This window comes from Osmerus eperlanus, chromosome 26 (genome assembly GCF_963692335.1).
Source record: "Osmerus eperlanus chromosome 26, fOsmEpe2.1, whole genome shotgun sequence".
Classification (NCBI taxonomy): Eukaryota; Metazoa; Chordata; class Actinopteri; order Osmeriformes; family Osmeridae; genus Osmerus; species Osmerus eperlanus.
The window spans coordinates 10,193,305-10,220,282 of NC_085043.1; the positions used below are offsets into that span (position 1 = coordinate 10,193,305).

Below are 26,978 nucleotides of genomic sequence, written 5' to 3' on the forward strand. Positions count from 1 at the left end.
GAGAGTTAGGGATCGCAATAATGTTACTCTAACTCTGCGGGTGCCGTCTGTGCTTGACTGACTGACTGGTATGACAGACACGCCGATGGACATCAGCTTCCATCAGCTCTCTGACGGGGGGGGAAGAAGCCGCCATCTTTGAATAGGGGTTATGCGGAGTGCCAAGGAAACGAACCGAAAACAGATGTCATCATTACCGCTGCTGTGCTAACCCAATCAATAACATTATTATCATTATGAGCATTTTGGGCGTTTAAATTATTTCACTTTGAAGACCATGTTTTTATCCAAACCGTTTCAGTACCAGATGCGGGAAAATCCAAACAGTGATTTTTACTTTTTTAGCGTCTGGTTTTGAAGGCGTCCATCTTTTTTTCCCAAGTTCCAACCAATCTAAATTCATTTGACAGCTGGAGACAGGAAGAGAGGAAAAGTGTTCATCTGCTAAAAACAACAGAGGGGCTTCCTACTTGAAATCAATGAACCAGGTGGCCCCTTCTGTGATGAGGACAACCCACGAGGGAGGGCAAACCAGACTGATTACACAGAGAGAGAGAGAGAGAGACAGAGAGAGAGAGAGAGAGAGAGAGAGAGAGAGAGAGAGGGAGGGAGAGAGAGGGAGGGAGGGAGAGACACAGAGGCAAAGCTAGTTCAAAGAGAGCAAGACTGATTGACAGGTGTCCAAGTGAAGGCCGGGGGAGGGATCTCTGGTGTCTGATGTCCCTCTCTGTGGGGGGTGAGGCTGGCCGGGGTGAGGCTGGAACAACTGCCTCTACTCAACCCCTCTCATGCTCTCTGTGTGAGCTGCCCCTCTCAGCCCCCTCCGCTCCCCAGCTTCCTGTCCTCCTGTGGGGGGCGTCCCGTACCCCGAGCCCCTCCCCAACCCAGAACTGCAGGCCCCTAGGGGCCCCAGAGCTTGGGCTGGGGCCCCAGAGCCTGGGCTGGGGCCCCAGAGCCTGGGCTGGGTCCTGGGGCCCCAGAGCCTGGGCTGGGGCCCCAGAGCCTGGGCTGGCAGGACCCAGCCCAGGCTCTGGGGCCCCAGAGCTTGGGCTGGGGCCCCAGAGCTTGGGCTGGGGCCCAGAGCCTGGGCTGGGGCCCCAGAGCTTGGGCTGGGGCCCCAGAGCCTGGGCTCTCCCACAGCCACCATCCACCCCCACCACCTGGGTCTGCTCCAAGCATGCTTGTACACAGGTACTGGTACATGAGAGACTGTACAATGGTAACACACACACAATAAACACAACACACACACGCAACACTAACAGGTTTGCTCGCACACACGCTGGTACACACAAACACACACAAACACACACTGCCAGCCATCCCCCCCCCCCCTTCTCCACTTCCAGTCAAGCTGTTCGTTATGCTAATCAAGAGCCCCTGTTAGGTCAGGAGTCAGTCCCTCCACATTAAAGAGGACATGGGGTTTCTCTATCCACCCACCACAGGCACGGACACCCCCCTCTCCTTCCCCACACCACATAAAAGGCCGGCCCTCCCCCCTTCATCTCACACTCCTCCTCCCCCACCCACCCCCACTCCTCCCCCTCAGCTCTCCACCCTCTTCTTCTGCCCAGCTTTGCCCTCTCCCCAGGCCCCTCTCCTCCATGGACACCCCCCTCCCTGTCTCTGGGCCTGGCCTGAAGTTTGTGTCACACACCCTGGTCTATGGCTGTCTGGCTGGCTGTCTGGTCCAAGACTCACAGAGCTCTTTTCGTGCGGGGGACAGTGTGTTTTGGGGACACAACCCCTCTTGGTTTCTTCGTCTTTCTCTGTCTTCACAGTGTCTCTAAGAACAGGGAGCTCTTGCGTGGAGGTGTGGTTGGGCTAGGCTGTCTCTGGCCGTAGTTCCGCTGGCCCTACCCCCCATTCTTAGTTTATGTTTAATAATTAAGTGATTATCAAGAGATAATCTTGTGATTCCATGTTCAGAAGGCCTTGGCTGGGTAAAGGCTGTTGCTAGGAGATGAGTTTGACGGACAGGCTGTGGTCCTATGGTGCGCTGGGCCCTCACACCGGGACTTTCTTGCTTATCCACCGGCCAATCGATGTGAAGTGCTGAGATCCTGAGAGGGAGGTTCAGAGGAAGAAGTGTAAAGCCTCCTAAATCTCTCCTCCTGATCCCTGCTCTGACAGACGCACTGCCTGAAATAACTCCCACTAAGATGCCCCCACTCTCTGCTGTGAGAGAGAGAGACAGAGACAGAGACAGAGAGACAGAGAGAGAGAGAGAGAGACCACCAGAGAGTCTGCAGGAATGCTTCAATACTAGCTCATCATCACCATTACGGCTGTGGCCTTGGCCCTAGCCCTGGTCCTGGTACAGGAAACACTAAGCAGGGAAATGTCTTGACATGGACATACTTGTAATGGAACTTAATGGAAATTATGAATGCATAAAAGCCTTCTTCATGGCCAGAAAACTGACGCTTTCACGTCTCAGAGGAAAAAAGAAATGAAATGGTTTGGGTTGAGGGGGAATTGGAGTGTCACCCAGAGAAGCCGTAAGAGAACCAGAGTTGTGTGGTAGCATCTGGTTATTTTAGGAGGCAGGGAGGGGAGATTGAGGGGTGCTGACACTTTCGGGGGGTCTATACAGGGAGGGGTTGGGGAGGAAGGGTGGGGGGGGGGGGAAGGGTGGGGGGAGGAGGGGAGAGACATGGCTACTGACTACACAGAGCAGAGGAGACACAACACTGACCAGCGGTCTCTCTCCTCTCTCTCCTCTCATCAGCGGGGGGGGGGGGGGTTTCATTAGTTCTGTCAGCTCGGAAAATACCCCTATATCGAAGCATGTACTGTAGGGTGCACACACACACGCACACACACACACTGTGTCTCTCTCTTTCTCACGCACACACACACACACTGTGACTCTCTCTTTCTCACGCGCACACACACACACACACACACACACTGTGTCTCTCTCTTTCTCACGCGCACACACACACACACTGTGACTCTCTCTTTCTCACGCACACACACACACACACAGTGTCTCTCTCTTTCTCACACACACACTGTGTCTCTCTCTTTCTCTCACACACACACACACACACACACCATGTCTCTCTCTTTCTCTCTCACACACACACACACACACTGTGTCTCTCTCTTTCTCACACACACACACACACACACTTGTCCCTCACACACTCACTCTCTTTCCCTCTTCCTCAGCCTCACACACTACATCTTCATGCAACACATCCATCACCTCACCACTTCAGATGACGGGTCAAGGTTACAGCCCTCCACACATCACACCCTTCCTGTCTAGGTTTGATCTCCTGCCGACTCACAGAACAATAGCACTTTGTCTAAATCTCCCAGCTTGTTTTTGTTTGAATGTAATGTTTTTTTTTTGCTATCATATTTACATTTCACATGCTTGAGGTACTTTTATTTAACGCAGTCCCGTGTTTTCACTTTCACACACACTGCTTTAGTTTATGATGATAGCAGGAATCTCTACAGTCAGCTTGGAAAACGCGGGGGAGAAAGGGAGTGAGAGGAAGAGAGGGAGAAAGAGGAAGAGGAAGAGAGAGGAGGAGGCGGTGGACTGATATCTGCTCAGGTAAGCACATAAGACAAGGTGCTGAGGACAGGGAGGGAGGGAGGGAGGAGGGACGGAGGAGTGCAGGGAGGGGGGAGGAGGGGGAGGAGAGACGGAGGGGGGGGAAGAGTGCAGGGAGGGGGGGAGGAGGGGGAGGAGTTCTGAAGATGTTCTTGGCTGAGCTGCTCTGGACCAGGAGGTGAAAATGACTTTACCTTCTGGGGAAGAGTTCCACCCGGCAGCCAGCGGACCAAGATAACAAGTCAGGAGGACTATCCTGACTTGTTATCTTGGTCCCTAGCTAGGGGCCAGGGGCTAGGGGCCAGGGGCCAGGGGCTAGGGACCAGGGACCAGTGTGGGGGAGAGGAGGCCTCTGGGGACCCTGGAGGTCGCATGGGACAGACGATGTAGCCCAGCGAGGACACACCGTGACCGGGTTCACTGATTTAGTTCTGTGTGCCTGAAGTCAGAGTAAACCATGGTGGTCAATTACCTCTAACACCAGAGGGAAGAGAGGGAAACAGACTGTGGTGAATGAGGGGTAGAGAAGAGAGAGAGAGAGACACAGAGAGAGAGAGAGAGAGAGAGAGAGAGAGAGAGAGAGAGAGAGAGAGAGAGAGAGAGAAGGAAGGAAAAAGGAGGTAAAAGAGTTTCAGGTGAGCAACTATGATAGCAGCTGGGAATATTTTCCCTCTCGTTCACCAGAAAAAAAACTGTCTGCCAGATGTAACTAGGGGCACTCTCCCAAGTGTAAACAGACATCTTACACACACACACACACAACGTAAGTTGTTCCTAAGACACCAGCTGTTTACTGTGATAAAAGATGCAAGCACCGTGTGTGTGTGTGTGTGTGTGTGTGTGTGTGTGTGTGTGTGTGTGTGTGTGTGTGTATGTGTACACTCATGTACCTGTACCCTGGGTGGACGGGAGGCAGATCGTCTTCTCACCCTGTCAGGTAATGAGGCAGGTAAGATAACTGTGGGTAGACATCCAAGAGGTGAACAGTGTGTGTGTGTGTGTGTGTGTTTGGGGGGGGGGGAGTGTGTGTGTCATGCGAATCCTGTTGTTTATGTCGGAAGGCAGGTGAGGCAGTGTGAGCACAGACATGCACCCAGACCACCTTGCTGCTTTCTTGTTATTCCACATATCTCTGCGCTCGGGGGGGAAAACCGCAGCTAATTGCTTTCACATTAGAAAGCAGGCCGGGCGATCTTGGTGGCTTTCCAAGACCACCTCTGCGACACAGGGGCACTGTGAGACCAATCAGCTTGCCTCACCCGGAGAAACAAGTTTTTACTTTTTTTACAGATATATTTTTAGGGGCAGAACTGCCTTGATTATTTTATTGGCAGTGATAGCAATTACAGAGAGAACAGTAAATGTGGGAAAGAGAGAGAAAGAGAAGGGGGGGGGAGGTGACACGCAGTAACGGGAGAATAAGCTTTTGGGGTCATCTTAAGGTCCATTAACTCTGAGACTAATGCATTTAGGGCACTACAACTCTCACTAGTCACAGGGCAACCATTAATTAACTGGAACTCCACTGAACTGGTCCGTAAGTGTTAGTGCGTGTGTGTTTAGTGTGTGTGTGTGTGTGTGGGTTGAAGGAGTGTCTTTATCGGGCTGTGGGAACTGGAGAAGCACAGCTCTCATAATTAGAAGGAGTTTGTGATACCGAGGTAATCCGTTTGGAGACAGAGGAGAGTTCAGTTGGAGATGCTTTGAGACAAACCACACAAGCACACACACGGATACAAATTACACACACACACACACACATTCAGCCACACACAAATGCACATGCATAGAATGAGTGCTGCTCAATAACCATCCCAAGCAGAGAAGTCGTGCCGAGAGATCACTCAGGTTCCATCGGAAAAAATGTGATTAAACTGACTAAAACCTGGGTGCATTCTGGGGGCAAAAGTTCAAGGCTTCATGGCAGTGGTTAATATCCAGTAAACCACAGACAGAAACAGGGAGACAAGCCCCTCTGGGACGAACTCAAACCCCTCCTCTTTTCCTAACAGCTCTGACTCAAGGGAGAGGTCTGGTCCAGCTAAGCTCTCACACAGGTTCATGTGTTCCTGAGAGCTGGGTATCCAGGCTGGGTATCCAGGCTGGGTATCCAGGCTGGGTATCCAGGCTGGTTGGCCAAGCTGTAAGACCTGTCTTGACTGCCCCCGTGTTTAGACTCGCACTCAAACACCGATGAATCACAGCCAAGGGGACAGGCAGAGGGTTCCACAACAGACAGCCGTCGCTGCCTGCCAGAAATAATAACCCGCCATGCCCATATCAGGGAAGGGTTCCTGCGCCCAGACTGCAGCTCAACCCCAGCCCACCCCGAGGATGAATTCTCTCCCTGACAGAGCTAGTACAAAACACCGTTACACAACACAATCGTGGACGTAAACACCCGGTAATCTCTGTGAGAGTCCCGACACACGCATGCAAGCCCAGACCGTTACCGGGAGCAGAACCGGCGACCGGATAACGCTAGTCTGCTCTTCTGAGGAAAACCTCCCGGATGAGGTGGGTGAATGTAATCAAGTGCTCCATCAATCAGCTGAAGGATATCCTGCTGGGGTACTTGTATGTATGCAGAGAGAGAGCCCTGTCTGTGCCCACAGTGATGGAAGGTAGCCTGATAGGGAGGGATTAGCCATGCTGCCACACGGAGGTTAAACAAACACCCAGAGGAATCACGCACGCCTAAGCCTCTTAGGCTCCAACAGAAGAGGAGATCGTTGACTTGTGATGGCAGAGACACAGACCCCTTACCATCAACCCCCCTGATTCCAACCCCCCGCCCCTCATACATTCTCTCTCTTTCCTCCCTTCTCTTCCTCTCTCTCTCCTCCCTCCGATTCTCTCCTCTCTCTGTTTTTCTATTTTTCCTCACTCTCTCCTCTCTATCTCCCCTCCCTCCATCTCTCTCTCTCAGGTCTCTCTCCCTATCTCTTTCTCTCTCTCTGTTTGGAGGGTGTGGGGTGAGAGGGGCTGGGTAGTCTTAATCCTGCTGTCAGTCAGCCTGTGCAGCACAGACTTGTCAACGTGACAGCATTCTTCTCTGGTTCTTCCCCCACTCCTTAAAACGATCACTTTTCTCTCTCGTGCTAATATGATCAAGCAGTCGTGTGGAACCGGAGGGAGGGGGGGGGGGGGGGATAGAGAACGCTGATTCATGACGTTCAGAGCGGGGTGTCGGTTTCCCTCTCTTCTCCGTTTCTCTCCAAACCTGTTTTGCAACCGGACAGCCTTTTCTCTCCTCTCTTCTCCTTCCCTCCTGTTCCAGTTCCCTCGCTTCACTGAAACTCTGAGGGCGATGCAATTTCATTTCCGGCCGGGCTGAAATCGATGCTCTTAGAGAGAGAGAGAGAGAGAGAGAGTGAGAGAGCGAGAGAGAGAGAGAGAGAGAGAGAGAGAGAGAGAGAGAGAGAGAGAGAGAGAGAGAGAGAGAGAGAGAGAGAGAGAGAGAGAGAGAGAGAGAGAGAGAGAGAGAGAGGGAGAAGAGAGAAGAAATACAGAGGAGAGCGAGAGAGAGAGACACTGACACAGAGGGTACCAATGAGTGAACTTGAACTTGGGCCTCTCTGGTGCCAGCCTTGATAAACATCCAAAAGGGAAATGAAATAACTGTGAAAGTGGAAATAAGAAAAAGGCTGGCCGAAAGGGTAAACTAAATTTTCCCCTCAACACTCCCCTCAGATTTGTATCCACCTCAGAGAGACACCGAGGAGGCCAGGCCTCCGGACCGCAGGATGAATGTATGAATTCCTGGTCATGTATGAATTCCTGGTCAAAAGAGAGATTCCTTTCCTCCGAGCATAAATACATAGTCTTCCCCACATGAGCCGTACTCCAACTATCCCCACGAGAGAGACAGCTTTCCCGAACTAGAGTGTGTGTTCACATGCACACACACAGTATCGTCCCACAAAAACAGAACTATCAGCATTCAGACTACTATCTGGGTGTTGGTTCAGAGTTTCAAGGCTTCAAGCTAAAATACAGAATGGGATGTGATGACTATTCCGGACCTTCCTATTAGAATTCCGTCACATTCCTCCGAGTCCACAACTCCTCAGACATCAAACACAACGACAGAGGCCTCCTTCAAAGGGCTTCCCTGGGCTTCTGGTTAACACATCCAGCAAGTAGCCCTCTAAGTGGTTCTCATTCACTTCTAAAAGCTGGCCGGTGGACAAAGGAGAAGTCCGGACTCTTCCTAAGACCGCTGGTGAGGCCATCAAGCCATCGGTGCTTAAAGTGGCTCTTTGCTTCGCGAGGCCTCTGTGGGAGAGCCAGGGGGCTGTCTGAAATGTCTTTCCCAAGTATGAGGATGTGATGTCGGGCCTAGACAAGCCGGTCTCTCCCCTCCTGGGCCATGGATCCCAGGACTGGAGCAGGCCTCCGACACAGTCCCACAGTCCCACCTTGGCTCTGGTGAAGGGCTTGGACCAGAGACAGCTATCTCCAGACATGCAACCCTGGCTCTGGTGCCACGAACAGGCATGGCTTCTCCGCCGGGGCGGCGCATAGCTGGGCACAAGCCTCATCGGCCGCGGCGGGAAGCTTGGCTGCCGATCACTCAGAAATCAGCCCAACGAGGATTTATATTCCTGGATGCCTGGGTCAGCGTGGTCGCAGAGTCATCTCCGCTCGCCGCAAGCCGGAGCGAGCACGGCGGAGGGCGAGAGAAAGTCACAGCGAGAGAGGGAGAGCGCAAACACTCAGATAAAGATAAACAGAGGAAGAGGGCGCAAACAGAAGGTTTGTTTCTTTCTTAATCCGAGCAGAAAAAGCGGAGAAAATCCAAGAAGATGTCGGAGGCGAGTATCCCTCCTCTCTCACTGACACGGCCAGGGTCAAGACGCCAGCCACACCCCCACCCACCCACCAACCCCCCACCCACCCACCAACCCCCACCAACCCCCCACCTCATGAAGTGATCCAGGCTATTTGCTCTTTTGTTCCTGAATGAAGTGGCCCAGGACAAACACCGTCTGCCGTCTAATAGTCAAGAGGTTGACGGAGAACAATCGGACAAAAGCCAGCGCTAAACAAACAGGCGGCGAGGAGCTCCGCTCGCGCTGGAAAGCGAGAGAGGGGGGCAGCCAGGGGCCTCTCTGGAGGAGGGCGCTAATCCTAAGTAGCCTTTAACTACTGAGCATGATTTACCGAGGAGAGAGAGAGGGAAAGTGGGCAATTAGGAGAAAGAGAGAGAGAGGAGCTGTGAGAGAAACAGGAATAAACATTTAACAGGAAAGAAAGATTTACAGCTAATCGAACTCTAGTGAATCTTTGTCACTGAGATTCTGTTCTTTGAGGAAAGAGTGTTACGTCACATTGACAAATATTCTTTTTTCATACAAGGACAAAAACATGTTTCTCTCCAAGATGCTGATTAATTAGGACACAAAACTTTTGCTCCTTTGAGCACAGAAGCAAAACAAACCCCTACGTGCCTCAATTACTACGTGCCCAAACAAATGGATGACAAAAAGCTGAGATTTTCATAATCCAGTTATGTGTCTCACAAATCTTCAACATAAACCGCCTTTGGTGGCTAAAATGACCTTGTTAAAACCACCAGCTTACACCTAACCCTTTTTAAAAGAACTAATCTTCAAAGGCTGGAGAATTCCTTCGCTCCGTAATACATCAGGCTTAAAGTTTCTATAGCTACTGATAGTAATTACCAACCAATAAAGCACAAGGGAGTTAAACACACTTTTGTATATTACACAAACACCAAGAATGCAGAGTAAGTGAAGAATTTCTGAACAGCTTAATATAGCTGATTATTCCTCCAGACACACACTATGATAATGAAGAAATGTTAAGTTAACATTTCCAGTTCTGAACACAAATCAGTAGATGTCTGTAAAATGAATGTAATTTCCTGAATCCAAAGACGCCTGTTTTAACACTTGTAAGCATGGCAAATCAGTTTGACAGGCTCTTTTCTCATCAGAACCCTAACCCTGTGCTAGCTTACTAATTCTAACACAAGACCGTCGAGACAGAGGGAGGGAGAGAGAGAGAGAGAGAGAGAGGTGAGAGAGAGAGAGAGAGAGAGAGAGATGAGAGAGAGAGAGAGAGAGAGAGAGAGAGAGAGAGAGAGAGAGAGAGAGAGAGCGGGTAAAATACATAAAACAGTGTTTTTGTAATCTCAGGCTAAGCTATTCATCAAATAAAGTGAGAACACATCTGATATTGGTGAGTTGAAACTGATGGTCCAGTGGTTTTTGCATCCCAAGCAGAAGGCAGAGGATTGGAGGAAACAGGAGCCGCTCTGAAGAAGCTGCGGTCTTGAACATCCATATCCTTTCTGCTGTTTCCCTCTCATTCAAAACGCCTCTTAGAAAACACCCAGACGCCAAGAGTGACCTGCCATTCAAACCCAGATCACAGCACCGACTGCTGCTCCCCGGACCTGCCAGCCACCACTGAGAGGGGGGGGGGGGGGGGGGACACACAGGGGCAGAATCAGGAGGCGAGAAAGAGAGGATGTACCTCTGTGACGGACAGAGAGAGAGAGAGAGAGAGAGAGAGAGAGAGAGAGAGAGAGAGAGATGAGAGAGAGACGGAGACAAAGAGAGAGACAAAAAGAGAGACCACCAGAGAGTCCTGCAGGAATGCTTCAATACTAGCTCATCATCACCATTACGGCTGTGGCCTTGGCCCTAGCCCTGGTCCTGGTACAGGAAACACTAAGCAGGGAAATGTTCTGACATGGACATACTTAGGGAAATTATGAATGCATAAAAGCCTTCTTCATGGCCAGAAAACTGACGCTGTCCACGTCTCAGAGGAAAAAAGAAATGACTAGAAGGGGGAAAAACTCCTCTGTTGACTGATAAGTTGCACATATATTTTCATTTTTAAAATAAATATTAATCTTCGTCTGAAAAGAACCATAAAGTTTGGGTATTTTATTAGTTCACAGGGAGCGTGACATGTACAAAGACCTAATTGTGGGCAGTGAGAGATTCCAGTGTGCATGCAAGGGGATTTCTTAAGTCCTTAATGCAATGCAAACAGGCTTTTAATATTTGCACTGACACATTTACAGCACAATTTAGAAAGCCATGTTTCATCCGGACTCATGTTAAATGAAATGTAGCAAGGGGCTCTTCCTATTAAGTTCGTAAAAAGTTGGAAAGGAAATTGTAATTTGATAATACACGCGTCAACCCGAACCCCAATAGTCTTTCGTCAGTCAAAGCACACAGAGCCATGAATGCACCGAAGCACATCTCATCATTGTTTATTCGACATGATGTATCAGTGTCAGCACACCATATTTTAAACGTTGAAGCCGTTAAACCCTCGACAAAGTGGAGAAGGCCTTTAAACTGCAGCACAAGAGCCAAAAAGTCCTTTCAACATTCTTTCTACAAAAACTCAACCGTCGTTCTCCGGGGCAGAGGTTAGCCTACGCCGTGCCCTGTCTGCCACAGCACAGACCGTAATTGCAGGAAAGGCCTTTCTATGCTCTGCTTCAGTTCGCAGGAGCGAAACGTCATCAAACGTCTTTTCCGTCTGCGATCCGATGAGGATATTAGTGAAAAGTGCTCAGTTACCATGAGAAAAACTTGACACACCAACGTTTTCATGAATGAATTATGTACTTACAACGTAATTTATGTTTACTGAGGTCAGTACAAACCCTTGGTTACTACAATGACTATAAATGTTTAGTTTATTCTGAAATATTTTAGTTCAGTCAGTTTATGAGAGTATCGAAATATTCCATCTTGGCTGTAAGGGGGTTAATAATTGTGTCAGTTTGGTCTCAACGATCGCAAGGAAACACACAACCTGTGTTCTACTTTACCATTCTCGATGATGTAATTCAGCAAACTCAAAGTAATGATAGTTATTCACCACTACAACTACTTTCTGTTGCTAGACGACAAACACAAACACAGTCGTTAAAACTGTGAGGACAAACACATTCAAATCAGAAGAGATGTGTACAGTACTGGAGTGTGGAGCTGACGTTATCAATACTCTGTTCATCCAAGTAAATCCTATTTTATGTTATTCACCGCCGATTAAGTAGGCCTACTCATACATAAACAACTCTCTGCTAATTCTGTATAATTACACGTCACCGTGGCAGTTTACATGCTAAGGAAATAACTCTTGAGTGACAAGCTTCACACGACTTTACTTTAAACATAAGATAAGAGTCCACATGTACTGTTGCACATGATTGATGACAGAGCACGGAATAATCGAAAGTATGCGATCTTCTCGCCATTCCAAACGTTCAAATGGGACTCAAACTGTCACAAAATAATCAATCTCCCACACACCAAAAAATAAACTTTACATATAGTTCACGCATTACAGTTCTGATTCAAACATTCCTGAAAGTCTGCTTTTAAAGATGAACCGCCCTTGGTACCTAGGTGTATATGCTTGGCTCGAGGAGGAGTGTCTAACAGTTCATAAGAGTATGACATGTTCCCGGAGACGGAGCCGGAGGGGCGAGGGTTTTTTGGAAGGTTGAGTGCCTTTAGTGTCAACAGTGTGTCTGGTTGAAATCTTTGCTGAGGTACTTCCCTCGTTATGATTTATGGTCTCCTGACTTTTATTAAAGTACAAGACGGTATTACGGCAGAATGGTGTTTCCACTCATCTTTCCCAGAGCTAAGATATGAAAAAGTCACGAGAGGTCCACCCCACCCCTCGTTCCATCATAAAATCGCATTTGAAGAATTTATAACTCATCCATCCAGTCAAATATCATGGATTAACATTCCAGCTCCTATGCATAGTGGCACGCCAGAAGGCCCAGGAAAACTCGCCCTGGCTAACCCACCACCATTGTAAATAATATCCAGACCGAATAGGGAGGACAACGTTAATCCAAACAAACTCAGCGAAATCCTCCAGCGGATTTTAAATCATAATCAAACAAGGTCCAAAAAATGAAATAAAACAATATTTGATTCACGTTAGAGGAAAGCCCATGCTTATATGCATCAAAAAGCATATTTTTGTCCTACAAAGCGAAATAACAAATACTTTTAATACACCTACAACCACCTTCCTCCAGAGAATGTTTAGAGCGACTCAGGTTTATGTAGGGCGGGCAATGTTTGGATTTCACAGCGACTAAATGAAGGGCTATTATCTGCTCGAACGTAAACTTTAAAGTCTTTGAAATCAAAACTGCTTTGACAGGAAGGTAAACAACATGACACACTGACTTCCTCGCTATGTAATAACATTTTGCAGGTCATAGCTAAACTGCTCCGTAACAGTCCGTATAGTAGGCTACTTTACCATCATGCCACAAGTTAATTTATTACATCCTGCAAATCTAGTCATTTGCCAGTGCTGGAATTTTCTTTTGTAACACTAGTAAAACGTTTTTATTGTAATGTATTAGCTTAAAATGTTAAGTGGGGTGACCGACACAAAGGAACTCAAGGTGAGAAGATGCTCTTTACGAATTCCTACATCATCACCCAGGTCCCTTTGTCTTCCTAATTACATAAATAAATGTTTGAATTGGCTTTCCTGAGGACCCAACGGTAAAGCTCGACAAGGTTCATCAATTCACAGAACAAGCTAAATGCGTGGAGCACGATGGTCATGCAAAAACAGCGGTTGACAAGGAATCTGTTTAGATAAGACTACATAGGCTAGTTGTAGGCCAAGTAATAACATATTAACTATTTAGTAGCCTGTTAGCTTATGAAAAGTCTCAAATGATCTGACGAAATGACACAACCCAGTTATTCGAGAGGAAAATACTATTCATCATGAATCATTATATTGAAATGAATTGCTCAAAATTACTCAGTGTGGGGGAAATGAACCAACAATAACCAACGTTAGCAAGGCATTGATAAAACTTTTACTTACCAGTTACAGCCATCCCTACGAGAGTTTGGAGGAGCGCAATGGCCCGGAGAACGTTGACTTGACATCCCTGAAGACGGTGAGTTACTGTTGCCCGACTTGGATACATTTCTCCGACCCTTGTCCCTTTACATCCACTAGCCTACAACCGTAAACTCACGTGCGAACGTTTATTTGGGGTAAATAAGTTAAACGCAGCCTACAATGCAATTTTCCTTTGTCCCGTGAATATACTGCATGAAGGTCTCTGTAAATGCTGGTGAATAAGTGAGTGTAGCAGAAGGCACAGTGCTCTCCTTCTCCAGTCTTCTCTTTTCCAAAAAAAAAAAAAATCCCACTGGCTTCCCTCGCGCTCTCAGCGCACGCTTCCAAAAACTTCTGTGAAAGCTTGCGCGAGCCATCTGGCTCTGATTAGAGTCTCCTGGTGTCGCCACCAAGTGTTGAAAATATGAATTTCCATAAAATTAAATTAAATGTTGTATTAAATAAGCCCTCAGTACCATACATATTATCTAGGCGGCCTAATACTATGAGAAGTTTATGTTTGCTACATTCACACAACTGGCCTTGACAACATGACCTACCATTTAATGACAGTGTAATTTCGCTGTATAATGATGCGATAATTTGCCTGCTAATTTCTCACGAATTCAAAATATTATTTTTGTTCAGCAGTAGGATGCTTAACGTTCTTTTCCGGTAGACTCATACAGCAGGTCATGGCATGAAACTATGTTAACAGTCCAGTCAGTCCGATATTAAACATGATTGCACAATGTTGGAGCACAACCACGAGGCTGAAACAGGTAACACATGAATGACCACGTCAACTGTCTAGTATAGCCTGTTTGAAAATAGGAAATAAACCGAACAAACATAAACAAACCACTTGGAAACTTTTCGAAAAGTTGAAATAATGTTTTCGAAAAAAGGTTTCGTCAAAAAGTTTTGAAAGGTAGAAAAAAAAATCTTTTAAAAACAAGTTTTGAAAGTTTGAAAAAATACATTTGATAAAAAGTTTAACAAAGCTCTTCACCTCCTCAAGTGTTTGGTTCTTGGGGCAGATGTGGAGCGGATATGGAGCCATGGATGGACAGAGTCCAGGCTCTGCTGTGTGGTCAGGAGCTCATCTCCTGAGACTCACACCAAACTCTGCTTTATGGCCTGACAGTTCATACTTGAGGCTGAGTTTTCTCCTGGAGGCCCGCCCTTATCCTTCCCTCAGTTCTCTCTGGCGACAATAACAGAGTGGCCCTCGATGGTCAACCTCAGCCTACACCAGGCTGACTACACCAGGCTGACTCTACACCAGGCTGACTACACCAGGCTGACTACACCAGGCTGACTCTACACCAGGCTGACTCTACACCAGGCTGACTCTACACCAGGCTGACTACACCAGGCTGACTACACCAGGCTGACTCTACACCAGGCTGACTACACCAGGCTGACTACACCAGGCTGACTACACCAGGCTGACTCTACACCAGGCTGACTACACCAGGCTGACTCTACACCAGGCTGACTCTACACCAGGCTGACTACACCAGGCTGACTCTACACCAGGCTGACTCTACACCAGGCTGACTCTACACCAGGCTGACTACACCAGGCTGACTCTACACCAGGCTGACTCTACACCAGGCTGACTCTACACCAGGCTGACTACACCAGGCTGACTCTACACCAGGCTGACTACACCAGACTGACTCTACACCAGGCTGACTCTACACCAGGCTGACTCTACACCAGGCTGACTACACCAGGCTGACTACACCAGGCTGACTCTACACCAGGCTGACTCTACACCAGGCTGACTCTACACCAGGCTGACTACACCAGGCTGACTACACCAGGCTGACTACACCAGGCTGACTCTACACCAGGCTGACTCTACACCAGGCTGACTACACCAGGCTGACTACACCAGGCTGACTACACCAGGCTGACTCTACACCAGGCTGACTACACCAGGCTGACTACACCAGGCTGACTCTACACCAGGCTGACTCTACACCAGGCTGACTACACCAGGCTGACTCTACACCAGGCTGACTACACCAGGCTGACTCTACACCAGGCTGACTCTACACCAGGCTGACTACACCAGGCTGACTCTACACCAGGCTGACTCTACACCAGGCTGACTACACCAGGCTGACTCTACACCAGGCTGACTCTACACCAGGCTGACTACACCAGGCTGACTCTACACCAGGCTGACTCTACACCAGGCTGACTACACCAGGCTGACTACACCAGGCTGACTCTACACCAGGCTGACTACACCAGGCTGACTCTACACCAGGCTGACTCTACACCAGGCTGACTACACCAGGCTGACTCTACACCAGGCTGACTACACCAGGCTGACTACACCAGGCTGACTACACCAGGCTGACTCTACACCAGGCTGACTCTACACCAGGCTGACTACAGCAGGCTGACTACACCAGGCTGACTACACCAGGCTGACTACACCAGGCTGACTCTACACCAGGCTGACTACACCAGGCTGACTACACCAGGCTGACTACACCAGGCTGACTCTACACCAGGCTGACTACACCAGGCTGACTACACCAGGCTGACTCTACACCAGGCTGACTCTACACCAGGCTGACTACACCAGGCTGACTACACCAGGCTGACTCTACACCAGGCTGACTCTACACCAGGCTGACTCTACACCAGGCTGACTACACCAGGCTGACTCTACACCAGGCTGACTCTACACCAGGCTGACTACACCAGGCTGACTCTACACCAGGCTGACTCTACACCAGGCTGACTCTACACCAGGCTGACTCTACACCAGGCTGACTACACCAGGCTGACTACACCAGGCTGACTCTACACCAGGCTGACTCTACACCAGGCTGACTACACCAGGCTGACTACACCAGGCTGACTCTACACCAGGCTGACTACACCAGACTGACTCTACACCAGGCTGACTACACCAGACTGACTCTACACCAGGCTGACTCTACACCAGGCTGACTCTACACCAGGCTGACTCTACACCAGGCTGACTACACCAGGCTGACTACACCAGGCTGACTCTACACCAGGCTGACTCTACACCAGGCTGACTACACCAGGCTGACTACACCAGGCTGACTCTACACCAGGCTGACTACACCAGGCTGACTCTACACCAGGCTGACTCTACACCAGGCTGACTACACCAGGCTGACTCTACACCAGGCTGACTACACCAGGCTGACTACACCAGGCTGACTCTACACCAGGCTGACTCTACACCAGGCTGACTACACCAGGCTGACTCTACACCAGGCTGACTACACCAGGCTGACTCTACACCAGGCTGACTCTACACCAGGCTGACTCTACACCAGGCTGACTACACCAGGCTGACTCTACACCAGGCTGACTCTACACCAGGCTGACTACACCAGGCTGACTCTACACCAGGCTGACTACACCAGGCTGACTCTACACCAGGCTGACTCTACACCAGGCTGACTACACCAGGCTGACTACACCAGGCTGACTCTACACCAGGCTGACTACACCAGGCTGACTCTACACCAGGCTGACTCTACACCAGGCTGACTACACCAGGCTGACTCTACACCAGGCTGACTACACCAGGCTGACTACACCAGGCTGACTACACCAGGCTGACTCTACACCAGGCTGACTCTACACCAGGCTGACTCTACACCAGGCTGACTACACCAGGCTGACTACACCAGGCTGACTACACCAGGCTGACTCTACACCAGGCTGACTACACCAGGCTGACTCTACACCAGGCTGACTCTACACCAGGCTGACTACACCAGGCTGACTACACCAGGCTGACTCTACACCAGGCTGACTCTACACCAGGCTGACTACACCAGGCTGACTCTACACCAGGCTGACTCTACACCAGGCTGACTCTACACCAGGCTGACTACACCAGGCTGACTACACCAGGCTGACTCTACACCAGGCTGACTCTACACCAGGCTGACTCTACACCAGGCTGACTCTACACCAGGCTGACTACACCAGGCTGACTCTACACCAGGCTGACTACACCAGGCTGACTCTACACCAGGCTGACTCTACACCAGGCTGACTACACCAGGCTGACTACACCAGGCTGACTACACCAGGCTGACTACACCAGGCTGACTCTACACCAGGCTGACTACACCAGGCTGACTACACCAGGCTGACTCTACACCAGGCTGACTCTACACCAGGCTGACTCTACACCAGGCTGACTACACCAGGCTGACTCTACACCAGGCTGACTCTACACCAGGCTGACTCTACACCAGGCTGACTACACCAGGCTGACTCTACACCAGGCTGACTCTACACCAGGCTGACTACACCAGGCTGACTCTACACCAGGCTGACTACACCAGGCTGACTCTACACCAGGCTGACTCTACACCAGGCTGACTACACCAGGCTGACTACACCAGGCTGACTACACCAGGCTGACTCTACACCAGGCTGACTCTACACCAGGCTGACTACACCAGGCTGACTCTACACCAGGCTGACTACACCAGGCTGACTACACCAGGCTGACTACACCAGGCTGACTCTACACCAGGCTGACTCTACACCAGGCTGACTCTACACCAGGCTGACTACACCAGGCTGACTACACCAGGCTGACTACACCAGGCTGACTACACCAGGCTGACTCTACACCAGGCTGACTACACCAGGCTGACTACACCAGGCTGACTACACCAGGCTGACTCTACACCAGGCTGACTCTACACCAGGCTGACTCTACACCAGGCTGACTACACCAGGCTGACTCTACACCAGGCTGACTCTACACCAGGCTGACTACACCAGGCTGACTCTACACCAGGCTGACTACACCAGGCTGACTACACCAGGCTGACTCTACACCAGGCTGACTACACCAGGCTGACTACACCAGGCTGACTCTACACCAGGCTGACTCTACACCAGGCTGACTACACCAGGCTGACTACACCAGGCTGACTCTACACCAGGCTGACTCTACACCAGGCTGACTCTACACCAGGCTGACTACACCAGGCTGATTACACCAGGCTGACTCTACACCAGGCTGACTCTACACCAGGCTGACTCTACACCAGGCTGACTACACCAGGCTGACTACACCAGGCTGACTCTACACCAGGCTGACTCTACACCAGGCTGACTCTACACCAGGCTGACTACACCAGGCTGACTACACCAGGCTGACTACACCAGGCTGACTCTACACCAGGCTGACTACACCAGGCTGACTACACCAGGCTGACTACACCAGGCTGACTCTACACCAGGCTGACTACACCAGGCTGACTACACCAGGCTGACTCTACACCAGGCTGACTCTACACCAGGCTGACTACACCAGGCTGACTACACCAGGCTGACTACACCAGGCTGACTCTACACCAGGCTGACTACACCAGGCTGACTACACCAGGCTGACTCTACACCAGGCTGACTACACCAGGCTGACTCTACACCAGGCTGACTACACCAGGCTGACTCTACACCAGGCTGACTCTACACCAGGCTGACTACACCAGGCTGACTCTACACCAGGCTGACTACACCAGGCTGACTCTACACCAGGCTGACTCTACACCAGGCTGACTACACCAAGCTGACTACACCAGGCTGACTACACCAGGCTGACTCTACACCAGGCTGACTCTACACCAGGCTGACTCTACACCAGGCTGACTCTACACCAGGCTGACTACACCAGGCTGACTCTACACCAGGCTGACTCTACACCAGGCTGACTACACCAGGCTGACTCTACACCAGGCTGACTCTACACCAGGCTGACTACACCAGGCTGACTCTACACCAGGCTGACTCTACACCAGGCTGACTCTACACCAGGCTGACTACACCAGGCTGACTCGGTCACTCTGACGTAAGGAAGGGAAACGAGCCAACTTCCTAGTAAGTAAGAAGATATATGAGCCAAACAGTTTTAACTGTGGATGCATGAACTCTCTCCCCTTTCTGTCTTCACGCACGCACACACACACACACACACACACACACACTCACTCACCAAAGCACTCTTTAATCACACAGACTCATAAAAAGAGTCCGCAATCTACGTTCCCTTGGAAACAAACAGAGAACACAGACTTGTCCTTGATTTTATTGTACTGCATGTTTCTCTCCTCTCATTTCAGACCGATGTCTCTGTCAGCTGATGTGTTTCTCTGGTCCAGGGAGACTGGTTCTACCGGAGTAATCTTCCTGTAAAAACACAGTCTACTTGCCAACCCCAGAGAAAGTCATTTAGTGCTCTAATAGTTCCAGGCCAGCGCAGCTTAATGTAAGCCTTTATTGTGATCACCTGACGTAATGACAGCCAATCAAAACACAACCTGCAAGCCATTACCGGCCGAACCGGGGAACACATTACGTGTCGTACCGTGTAGGCATCACAGGACCCCAACCAGCAGGAATATCGTGCCACCCTATTATTTATTCTCCCTTGCGCCCAAAGAGGAACCATTTAGAGCGGTTACACAGCCTTCTGCCACAGTCCCTTTGATGGGCGACTGGGAGGTTAATAACCCCTTCTGGAATAAAGTGATTTTCAGCTGCGAAACCCGGTTCATTGGATTTGACTAGTTGTCAGTTTGAATGACATTGACGTACATGACAGGCGTCGGTGGAGAACTCCCATCTGTGCTCTGAGCAATTTTCTTTTTCCTTTCCTCATGCCTGGGGAAAGAACAGGCGTGGGTGCACCTGGTTTTCCAACCTCCTAGCTATTAACTAAATCAGAGGTAATTCCAGTTCTTGAGAGGGGAGTTACAGTATGAAGAAGAAAAGAATAAGGCAAGAAAAAATGACGTCAATCCACAACCAGAAAACTTGGATAAAGAGCCACAGGCTTTGTTTACCGCCCTGATTCTACTGCAGCTTGAAATATAAAGGAACGAAAACAACAAACTTGGTGTTTTTGGTGGTTCTCAGCACAAGCTGAAGCACACAGGGTCATGGGCAACGCGAGCGGCGTCTTCCTGACAAGACCGACGGCCTCAACCTTAAATCTCCCCAGATTCTCTACGTTCCTCCAGCTCAACTCTCTGGTCTAGCTGGCGGTAGAAACCGCTTATGGGACGCCCGACTATAAGACAGCTCTCCGCTCCATCCATCAGCCAGGATTACAGGGACTATCTTATTACCCCACACACCCTCCCACCCTCCAACGGAGAGGAGAGAGGAAACACTGGTTTCTTCCACACACAGCCTCGGGACTGTCTCTGGAGAGGCATTATGCTGTTTGGAAACACTCATTGTCCTTAGAATGGATCCAGTCCTGCTCTTGGCTTATTAGCGAACGATGAGATGATTTCTCTTGTTTGGATCCAGAACTTCTGGGTCTTTTTCGTCCGATCTTTAATATCATCCCACCCACTCTGGTCTCTCCCTCCTCTGACGACGACAGGCTGTTACTCCCTCGGTCTCGGCTGCGAGTCTGCTAAGATGATCAGCGCTTTGTATCCCGCAAGCTCGTCCTCCCAGCTGTGTGGATCTCCCCTCCCCGTTGACAGGCTAGCCCTCGTGGCCCCCTCTCACTGGCAGGGTTAGGCATTCCAGCGGTGGCTGGTATCTGGGCTTTGAGACATGGCGGTGTGTTTACATTCAGGTTTATCTTGCTTTATGGGTCCAGCTATCTGTGCGTGTTGAGAATCACCCAAATGTTTAAAAAAAAGCATTTCAGTTTAACTCGTAAGCTGCGGGAGGAATCGACAAAGACAATTACAATCATTTTAATACGTGTGTTTTATTCATGATGAATATTTTGGCTTTCAAGGCTTTAGCAGGACTTTATGGTACAAGGGTGAGATATGATTGTTCTTCGGAGGGGGGGGTGAGGGGGTGGAGGGAAGGTTTCTGATTGGACAGCGGTATCCTGGTGACGGGTGGGTAGCCGGGGGAATCATGTGATCACAGTGGGGCCGGTGCGAGAAGTTCTCTCGTGCAGCTGGGAGATCTTCAGTGCTATGTCCACCAGAGGAGCCAACATCACCTGGGAACATCCAACAAGAGCCCTCAGTTAGAACTCTCTGTCTCCCACCCTCTCTCTCTCCCTCTCTCTCACTCCCGCTCTCACCCTCTCTCTTTCTCTCCCTCTCCTTCCTAAATCAGTCAAGATGACTTTATGAAGTGTCAAGTTTGAGATTTCCAATGTTCCGTTTCCCTCAGGATGCCCCCCTCTCCTCCTCATCCTCCTCCTCACTTCATCCTGGCTCTGATATCACTCCCTCCTCCTCACTTCATCCTGGCTCTGATATCACTCATAACTCAACTCTTGGCTCCGACTTCCCTTTTCCCTCAAATGTGAGTTCTGGAAAATATTGTTTGATCAGAGGACTGAAAACACGCCGGCTGGCCCCGATCCTAACCCTAACCCAGCACGAAGGAAGCCGTTTGAGCTCAATTCGTCTCGACATCTCGAAACAAATTTCAAATCAAGATGAGCCGTCGTGACAGGCTACCCGGTCCTTCCCCGGATAGGCTTTCCGCACACCCCAGTCACATCCAATCACTGCTGGGCTTCTGCTCAGCCCTCACCTGGGGGTCCTGATAGATCTTCTGGGGGTCCTTCTCGTAGCTGTCTATGTACAGCCTGACAGTTGCCCCGGCGCTGCCTGTCCCGCTGAGACGGAAGATGACCCTGGAGCCGTCAGAGAAGATAATCCTCAAACCCTGCCAATCAGAGAAGAGGAGAGGATCGCGTTACCGGGTACTCTGGGAAGCTACGGAAAACCAATAAGCACCGTTATGGACTGTTTGAGAGAACGTGTGACTCTTGATATGTGATTGAAGACCACGACGATCCTGACCCTCAGTCTCGGTACTGTCAAAGCCCAAACTAAAAACATCTTTGTTTGCCCTGGTCGGGTCCCGTGGATACAGCACACGGAGGAGGCGTCAGCGACTCTAATATCAACATTCATCTACCCTCCCCGACCCCCACAACACCGCCACGGTTCAAACGCCCCCCCCCCCATGCCCCCCCCCTCACCTGGTTCTTGGACACACTCCCGTCCACGGGGTCTGTGTACGCAAAGTTGTCAGCGACGGCCACGCCGTAGGTCTTGTCCCCTGAGGAGAACTTCTTCCCCACGAAGGACGGATCAAACATGGCCGCTTCCAAATCCTTGATCATCTTGTTGGCAGCACCCGAGTCCACTTCCTCGTAGTCATACCTGATCACACACAGGACGGGAAGAGCGATAGTAGTGACTACACGTCGTCATCTGCCGCTTGTCCGGGGGTCGGGTCGCGGGGGCAGCAACCTAAGCAGGGAGGCCCAGACTTCCCTCTCCCCGGCCACTTCCACCAGCTCTTCCTGGGGGACCCCGAGGCGTTCCCAGGCCAGCCGAGAGACATAGTCACTCCAGACCAGTCCCTCCAACTACACGTCGGCTTGAAGTATTATAATAAGTAATATCGTTTTATTTATTATCATATAATGATAAATGAATACTATAATATTTCATGTATCTTGTATAATCATTGGCAACTATGTCAAATCAGGATTCAGCAGTAAAAAGCTAAAATAATCAAAATAATCCAAGACTTTGCAGTTCTCCGTTTCCCCACTGGAGGGCGGTATAGTATTTAGAAAAAGCCCTGACCTGGTGAAGAAGTTCCTGCCGAACTTCTGCCAGTGGTCTTTCATGATCTCCTCCACACTCTGCTTCCTGGTGGCCAAGATCGACAGCCAGGCTAGCACCGCCCACAGTCCATCCTTCTCACGGATATGATCCGAACCTGGTATGCAACGCGGAGAAGGAGGATGTGTGTGTGTGTTCATAGTGTTAGAGATGGTGTGCAAACAGACCACAATGCGTTGCCTAACTGAATGAAGCAAACAGCTTGAACCAACACAGCCTGTGGATCCAGTCTCCAGTGGAGTCTTCCTGACCTCACACTCACCTGTGCCAAAGCTCTCCTCTCCACACAGCGACAGCTTGCCTGCATCCATCAGGTTCCCAAAGAACTTCCAGCCTGTCGGAGTCTCATACAGCTGCATCTTCATGGCCTTGGCCACACTGACACACACACACACACGGTTTAGATCATGGTCCTCTCAGAAGACTACACTGGTAGACAGGGCTGTGTTTGGGGGAGCTGTTGTGGCGTGCTCACTTGTCCAGGGCTCCGCTGGTGGGCATGCTGCGGGCCAGGCCTCGGACGCCGGTCTTCTGGAAGTACGGGATGCTGGTGATGTTGGCCGCGATGACGGCGACAGAGTCCGAGGGGTTGACGAAGAAACCGTGCTTTCCTAAGACCATGTTACGATCCTGGGGGCGGGGGGGATGGAAGAATGAGACTGTATGAGAGGTAGGAACCAGACAGAGGAAAGAGGAACAGGAAACAGACACACAGAACTGTCGGCGCTCTCGCCCGTCAGAACACCTCACCCCATCTCCATCGAAGGCGGCTCCGAAGTCGTACTCTCCGCCTTTCATGGCGTTGACCAGGTCGGCTGCGTAGGTGAGGTTGGGGTCGGGGTGGTGGCCCCCGAAGTCCTCCTTGGGGACGCAGTTCACGGCAGAGTCGGACGGAGAGCCCAGCTCCTCACAGACAATCTTCTTCACGTAAGGACCAACCACTGCAGGAAGACGGAGAGGGCTGTTACTTTGAATGTGCTCCGGATAAGAACAGCAGATTAGATTAGGCTAGGTCACACAGTGGGAGTGTTAAAGAATCCCCTTGAGCGGGGGACCTGACTGTGGGGTTCCGGGGACGAGGGGGTGGTTCAGGGGGAGAGGGGGCGGTTCAGGGGGAGAGGGGGCAGTTCAGGGGGTGAGGGGGCGAGGGGGGGGTTTGTACCTCCGTGCATGGCATCCAGACGGACGTTGAAGTGATTGGCTCCGGACAGGAGCTCCTTCAACGCAGAAAAGTCGAAGATGTCCCTCAACATGGCCCCATAGGCCTCCACACAATCCACAATCTCCACTGGGGAGGAGACACAAACCGTGACGTTAGCACGCACAACAAACCAAAGCCTAAACACCAAACCAGAAGCTTGACAGCGTGGGTCGTTCCAGTCAAACGGTACGTTGTAGAGTGGACCATCTCACAGTGCAAGGCTGATTGGTCTTGCTGGTACCTGTGAAGGGCTTGAAGGTGTCCACCTCAAAGGTCTGCTTGCCGATGGTGGCCAGGTCTGCCTTGAGCTCCGGGCAGATGGAGTACTCCTGGATGCTCTTGCTGAGCTGGTAGATCTTCTCCGTGACGCCTTCAGGCGCAGGCCCTGGGGGCGGGGGTGGGGGCGGGGGTGGGGGTTGGAAAGACACAGTAAGACATGAAGGTTGGAGATCCCCAGCCATGCTTCACCACTGAACATCCAAGATGTTCACCTTCAGCTGAAAGCAACATGGCCCTGAGACATCCCCCACACGCTCTCCCTCTCTCCTGTCAGCATTCACATCATTCATCTCCCCCTCCTCGTCCTCGTCCACCGCCCTCCCATCATCCTCCTCTTCCTCCTCCCCTCTCCTCCTCCTCCCCTCCTTCACCTCCTCCCCTCTCCTCCTCCTCCCCTCCACCGCCCTCCCCTCTCCTCCTTCACCTCCTCCCCTCTCCTCCTTCACCTCCTCCCCTCTCCTCCTCCTCCCCTCTCCACCTTCACCTCCTCCCCTCTCCTCCTCCACCGCCCTCCCCTCTCCTCCTCCTCCTCCTCCCCTCTCGTCCTTCACCTCCACTGGAGATGTTGTACTTGATGCCGAAGTCTCCGTTGGGGCCTCCAGGGTTGTGGCTGGCTGTGAGGATGATCCCGCCTACCGCTTTGATCTGACGGACCACGCAGGACACGGCCGGGGTGGACATGATGCCGTTCTGACCAATCACCAGCCGGCCGATCTGTCCCACAGACAAGGAGGGGAGGGGACGAAGGGTGAGTCTCAATCCTGAGAAACTGCATCCTTCTACATTTCAGTTTGGTCCGGGCTGCGATTTGCGATGCGATGCTTTACTGTACGTGCTCTGTTTTTGTTTTCGTGTGTTACTTTGTGCCTAAGTGATTGTGTTTTAATACAATCACTTTGACAATTTGATTGATTATATCGTATAGTCATGTGTTACTAGGGTCTGTATAAGTGACAAATATGGGTGCTAAGCAAGGCGTAATGACACTAAGAGCTAGACTTTAATTCTATTTAATTCTACAATTCCTAATTTGACTATGTTCACATTCACTATAATGTGTGTCTATAACTATCTCCTTCCCCACTTACTTAGCCCACCAAAAGGCTAGGTGATGACGACAAGGGTAGCAGTGAGAATCAAAATAGAAAATAAACAATGTAATACAATGGTCAGTATGACAATTATACCATTATACAGATGCACAAGCATTTGAACGCTGGACACTGTAAATATGCTGGAGTGACCGACCGGCTTGTGATGATGATGTCAACTTGTACATCTTGAACCCTTCTGTGTGTTGAACGCGCTGTCCCGTGTCCCAGGCTACTGCAGCGCACGGGGAGCTACGTGACCGCGCAGTGCCACGCCCCCTGTGTCTATGCCCCTGCCCTGTCTATGTCCCTGCCCCAGTGTGAAACAATCGCTTCATTGTGGGATGGTTACAAATACTGTGACCGATTTTCAGAAAGCTGTGTTTGAAATTAGGGAAACATTGCGGCAAGTGATAGGACAGATCGTCCTCGCAAACCGAACCAGCAGTATTGTTTTCGGACCGTGTCTCTCTTTGAAATGGCAAAGGTAACTATTTGCATGTAATCTCCCCCCGGGGTTCTTGAAAGGTCATGAAGGTCATCTGGCACGGCAGAGTAGACGAGGACCTCCGTGACACCTATCACGTTCCTCTGCTTGAAGACGGCAACTCACTGAAAGTATGCCATGCTTACATAAGATATATTTCAAATAACAACGTGCATTAATGCTTTGGACTTATACATTTCGTTCGAATTGACCAACTTCTTTGTATCACATCGCAATACTTTGCAACAGCTTCATGCTAATACGTCACTTAGCCTACACGTCACCCAGAATAGTCACTAGCCTACTAGGACTGCAGCTACAACACAGCTGTCCATTGAATCTGTCACACTCACAGTCGCTTGTGTGAATGTTGTCAAGCTACAGTGAGCTAACTAGCGTCTATGATTGCATGCACCGCTGCAGGCACACAAAAGCACCACAGGCGATCGGTAAACACTTTTCTACTGACCCCGTTAGCCGCGGCAATTTGAACGATTAACTGAATAGCGTCTTTCATAAAAAAACGTCCATCCCCTCCCACCACGACCGTGGCAGCCTGTCGTTCTGACGGCTCGATGACAGATATGATACTTTGAATGAAGTTCTCGGCATAGTGTTGATTCTGTTGAAAGACGGTAACTCTCTTCCTCAGACCGCTCGTTCCGGGCTTCTGGTCGGTATAAGCCTTGGTTTTGACAACCGTTATTTTTGTCATTTTCCCCCAAAAATGGACCGCCCGGGTAATCCGCGTCGTCGTTGGAGGCAGATGCACACAAGAGTAGCC

The 26,978-nt window shown here is 50.4% G+C and overlaps 2 protein-coding genes across 2 annotated transcripts in view; both read right to left on the reverse strand.

Moving 5' to 3' along the window:
- ror1 (receptor tyrosine kinase-like orphan receptor 1) overlaps positions 1-13,737 on the reverse strand; it is a 43,700-nt gene extending 29,963 nt beyond the window's left edge. The window contains exon 1 of the mRNA XM_062452212.1: positions 13,451-13,737. Coding sequence (XP_062308196.1) covers positions 13,451-13,556 — 106 coding nt within the window. The 5' untranslated portion in view covers positions 13,557-13,737. The remainder of the gene's footprint in view (positions 1-13,450) is intronic.
- Positions 13,738-21,216: 7,479 nt separating this feature from the next.
- pgm1 (phosphoglucomutase 1) lies at positions 21,217-26,978 on the reverse strand. The gene is made up of 11 exons (XM_062452943.1): positions 26,664-26,978; positions 25,168-25,330; positions 24,579-24,722; positions 24,299-24,424; positions 23,887-24,077; positions 23,612-23,766; positions 23,399-23,514; positions 23,098-23,233; positions 22,482-22,665; positions 22,028-22,162; positions 21,217-21,482 (listed from the first exon to the last, which is right to left on the reverse strand). Exons 1-11 carry the CDS (start codon positions 26,907-26,909, stop codon positions 21,393-21,395), a joined length of 1,686 nt encoding a protein of 561 aa, XP_062308927.1. The 5' UTR covers positions 26,910-26,978; the 3' UTR covers positions 21,217-21,392.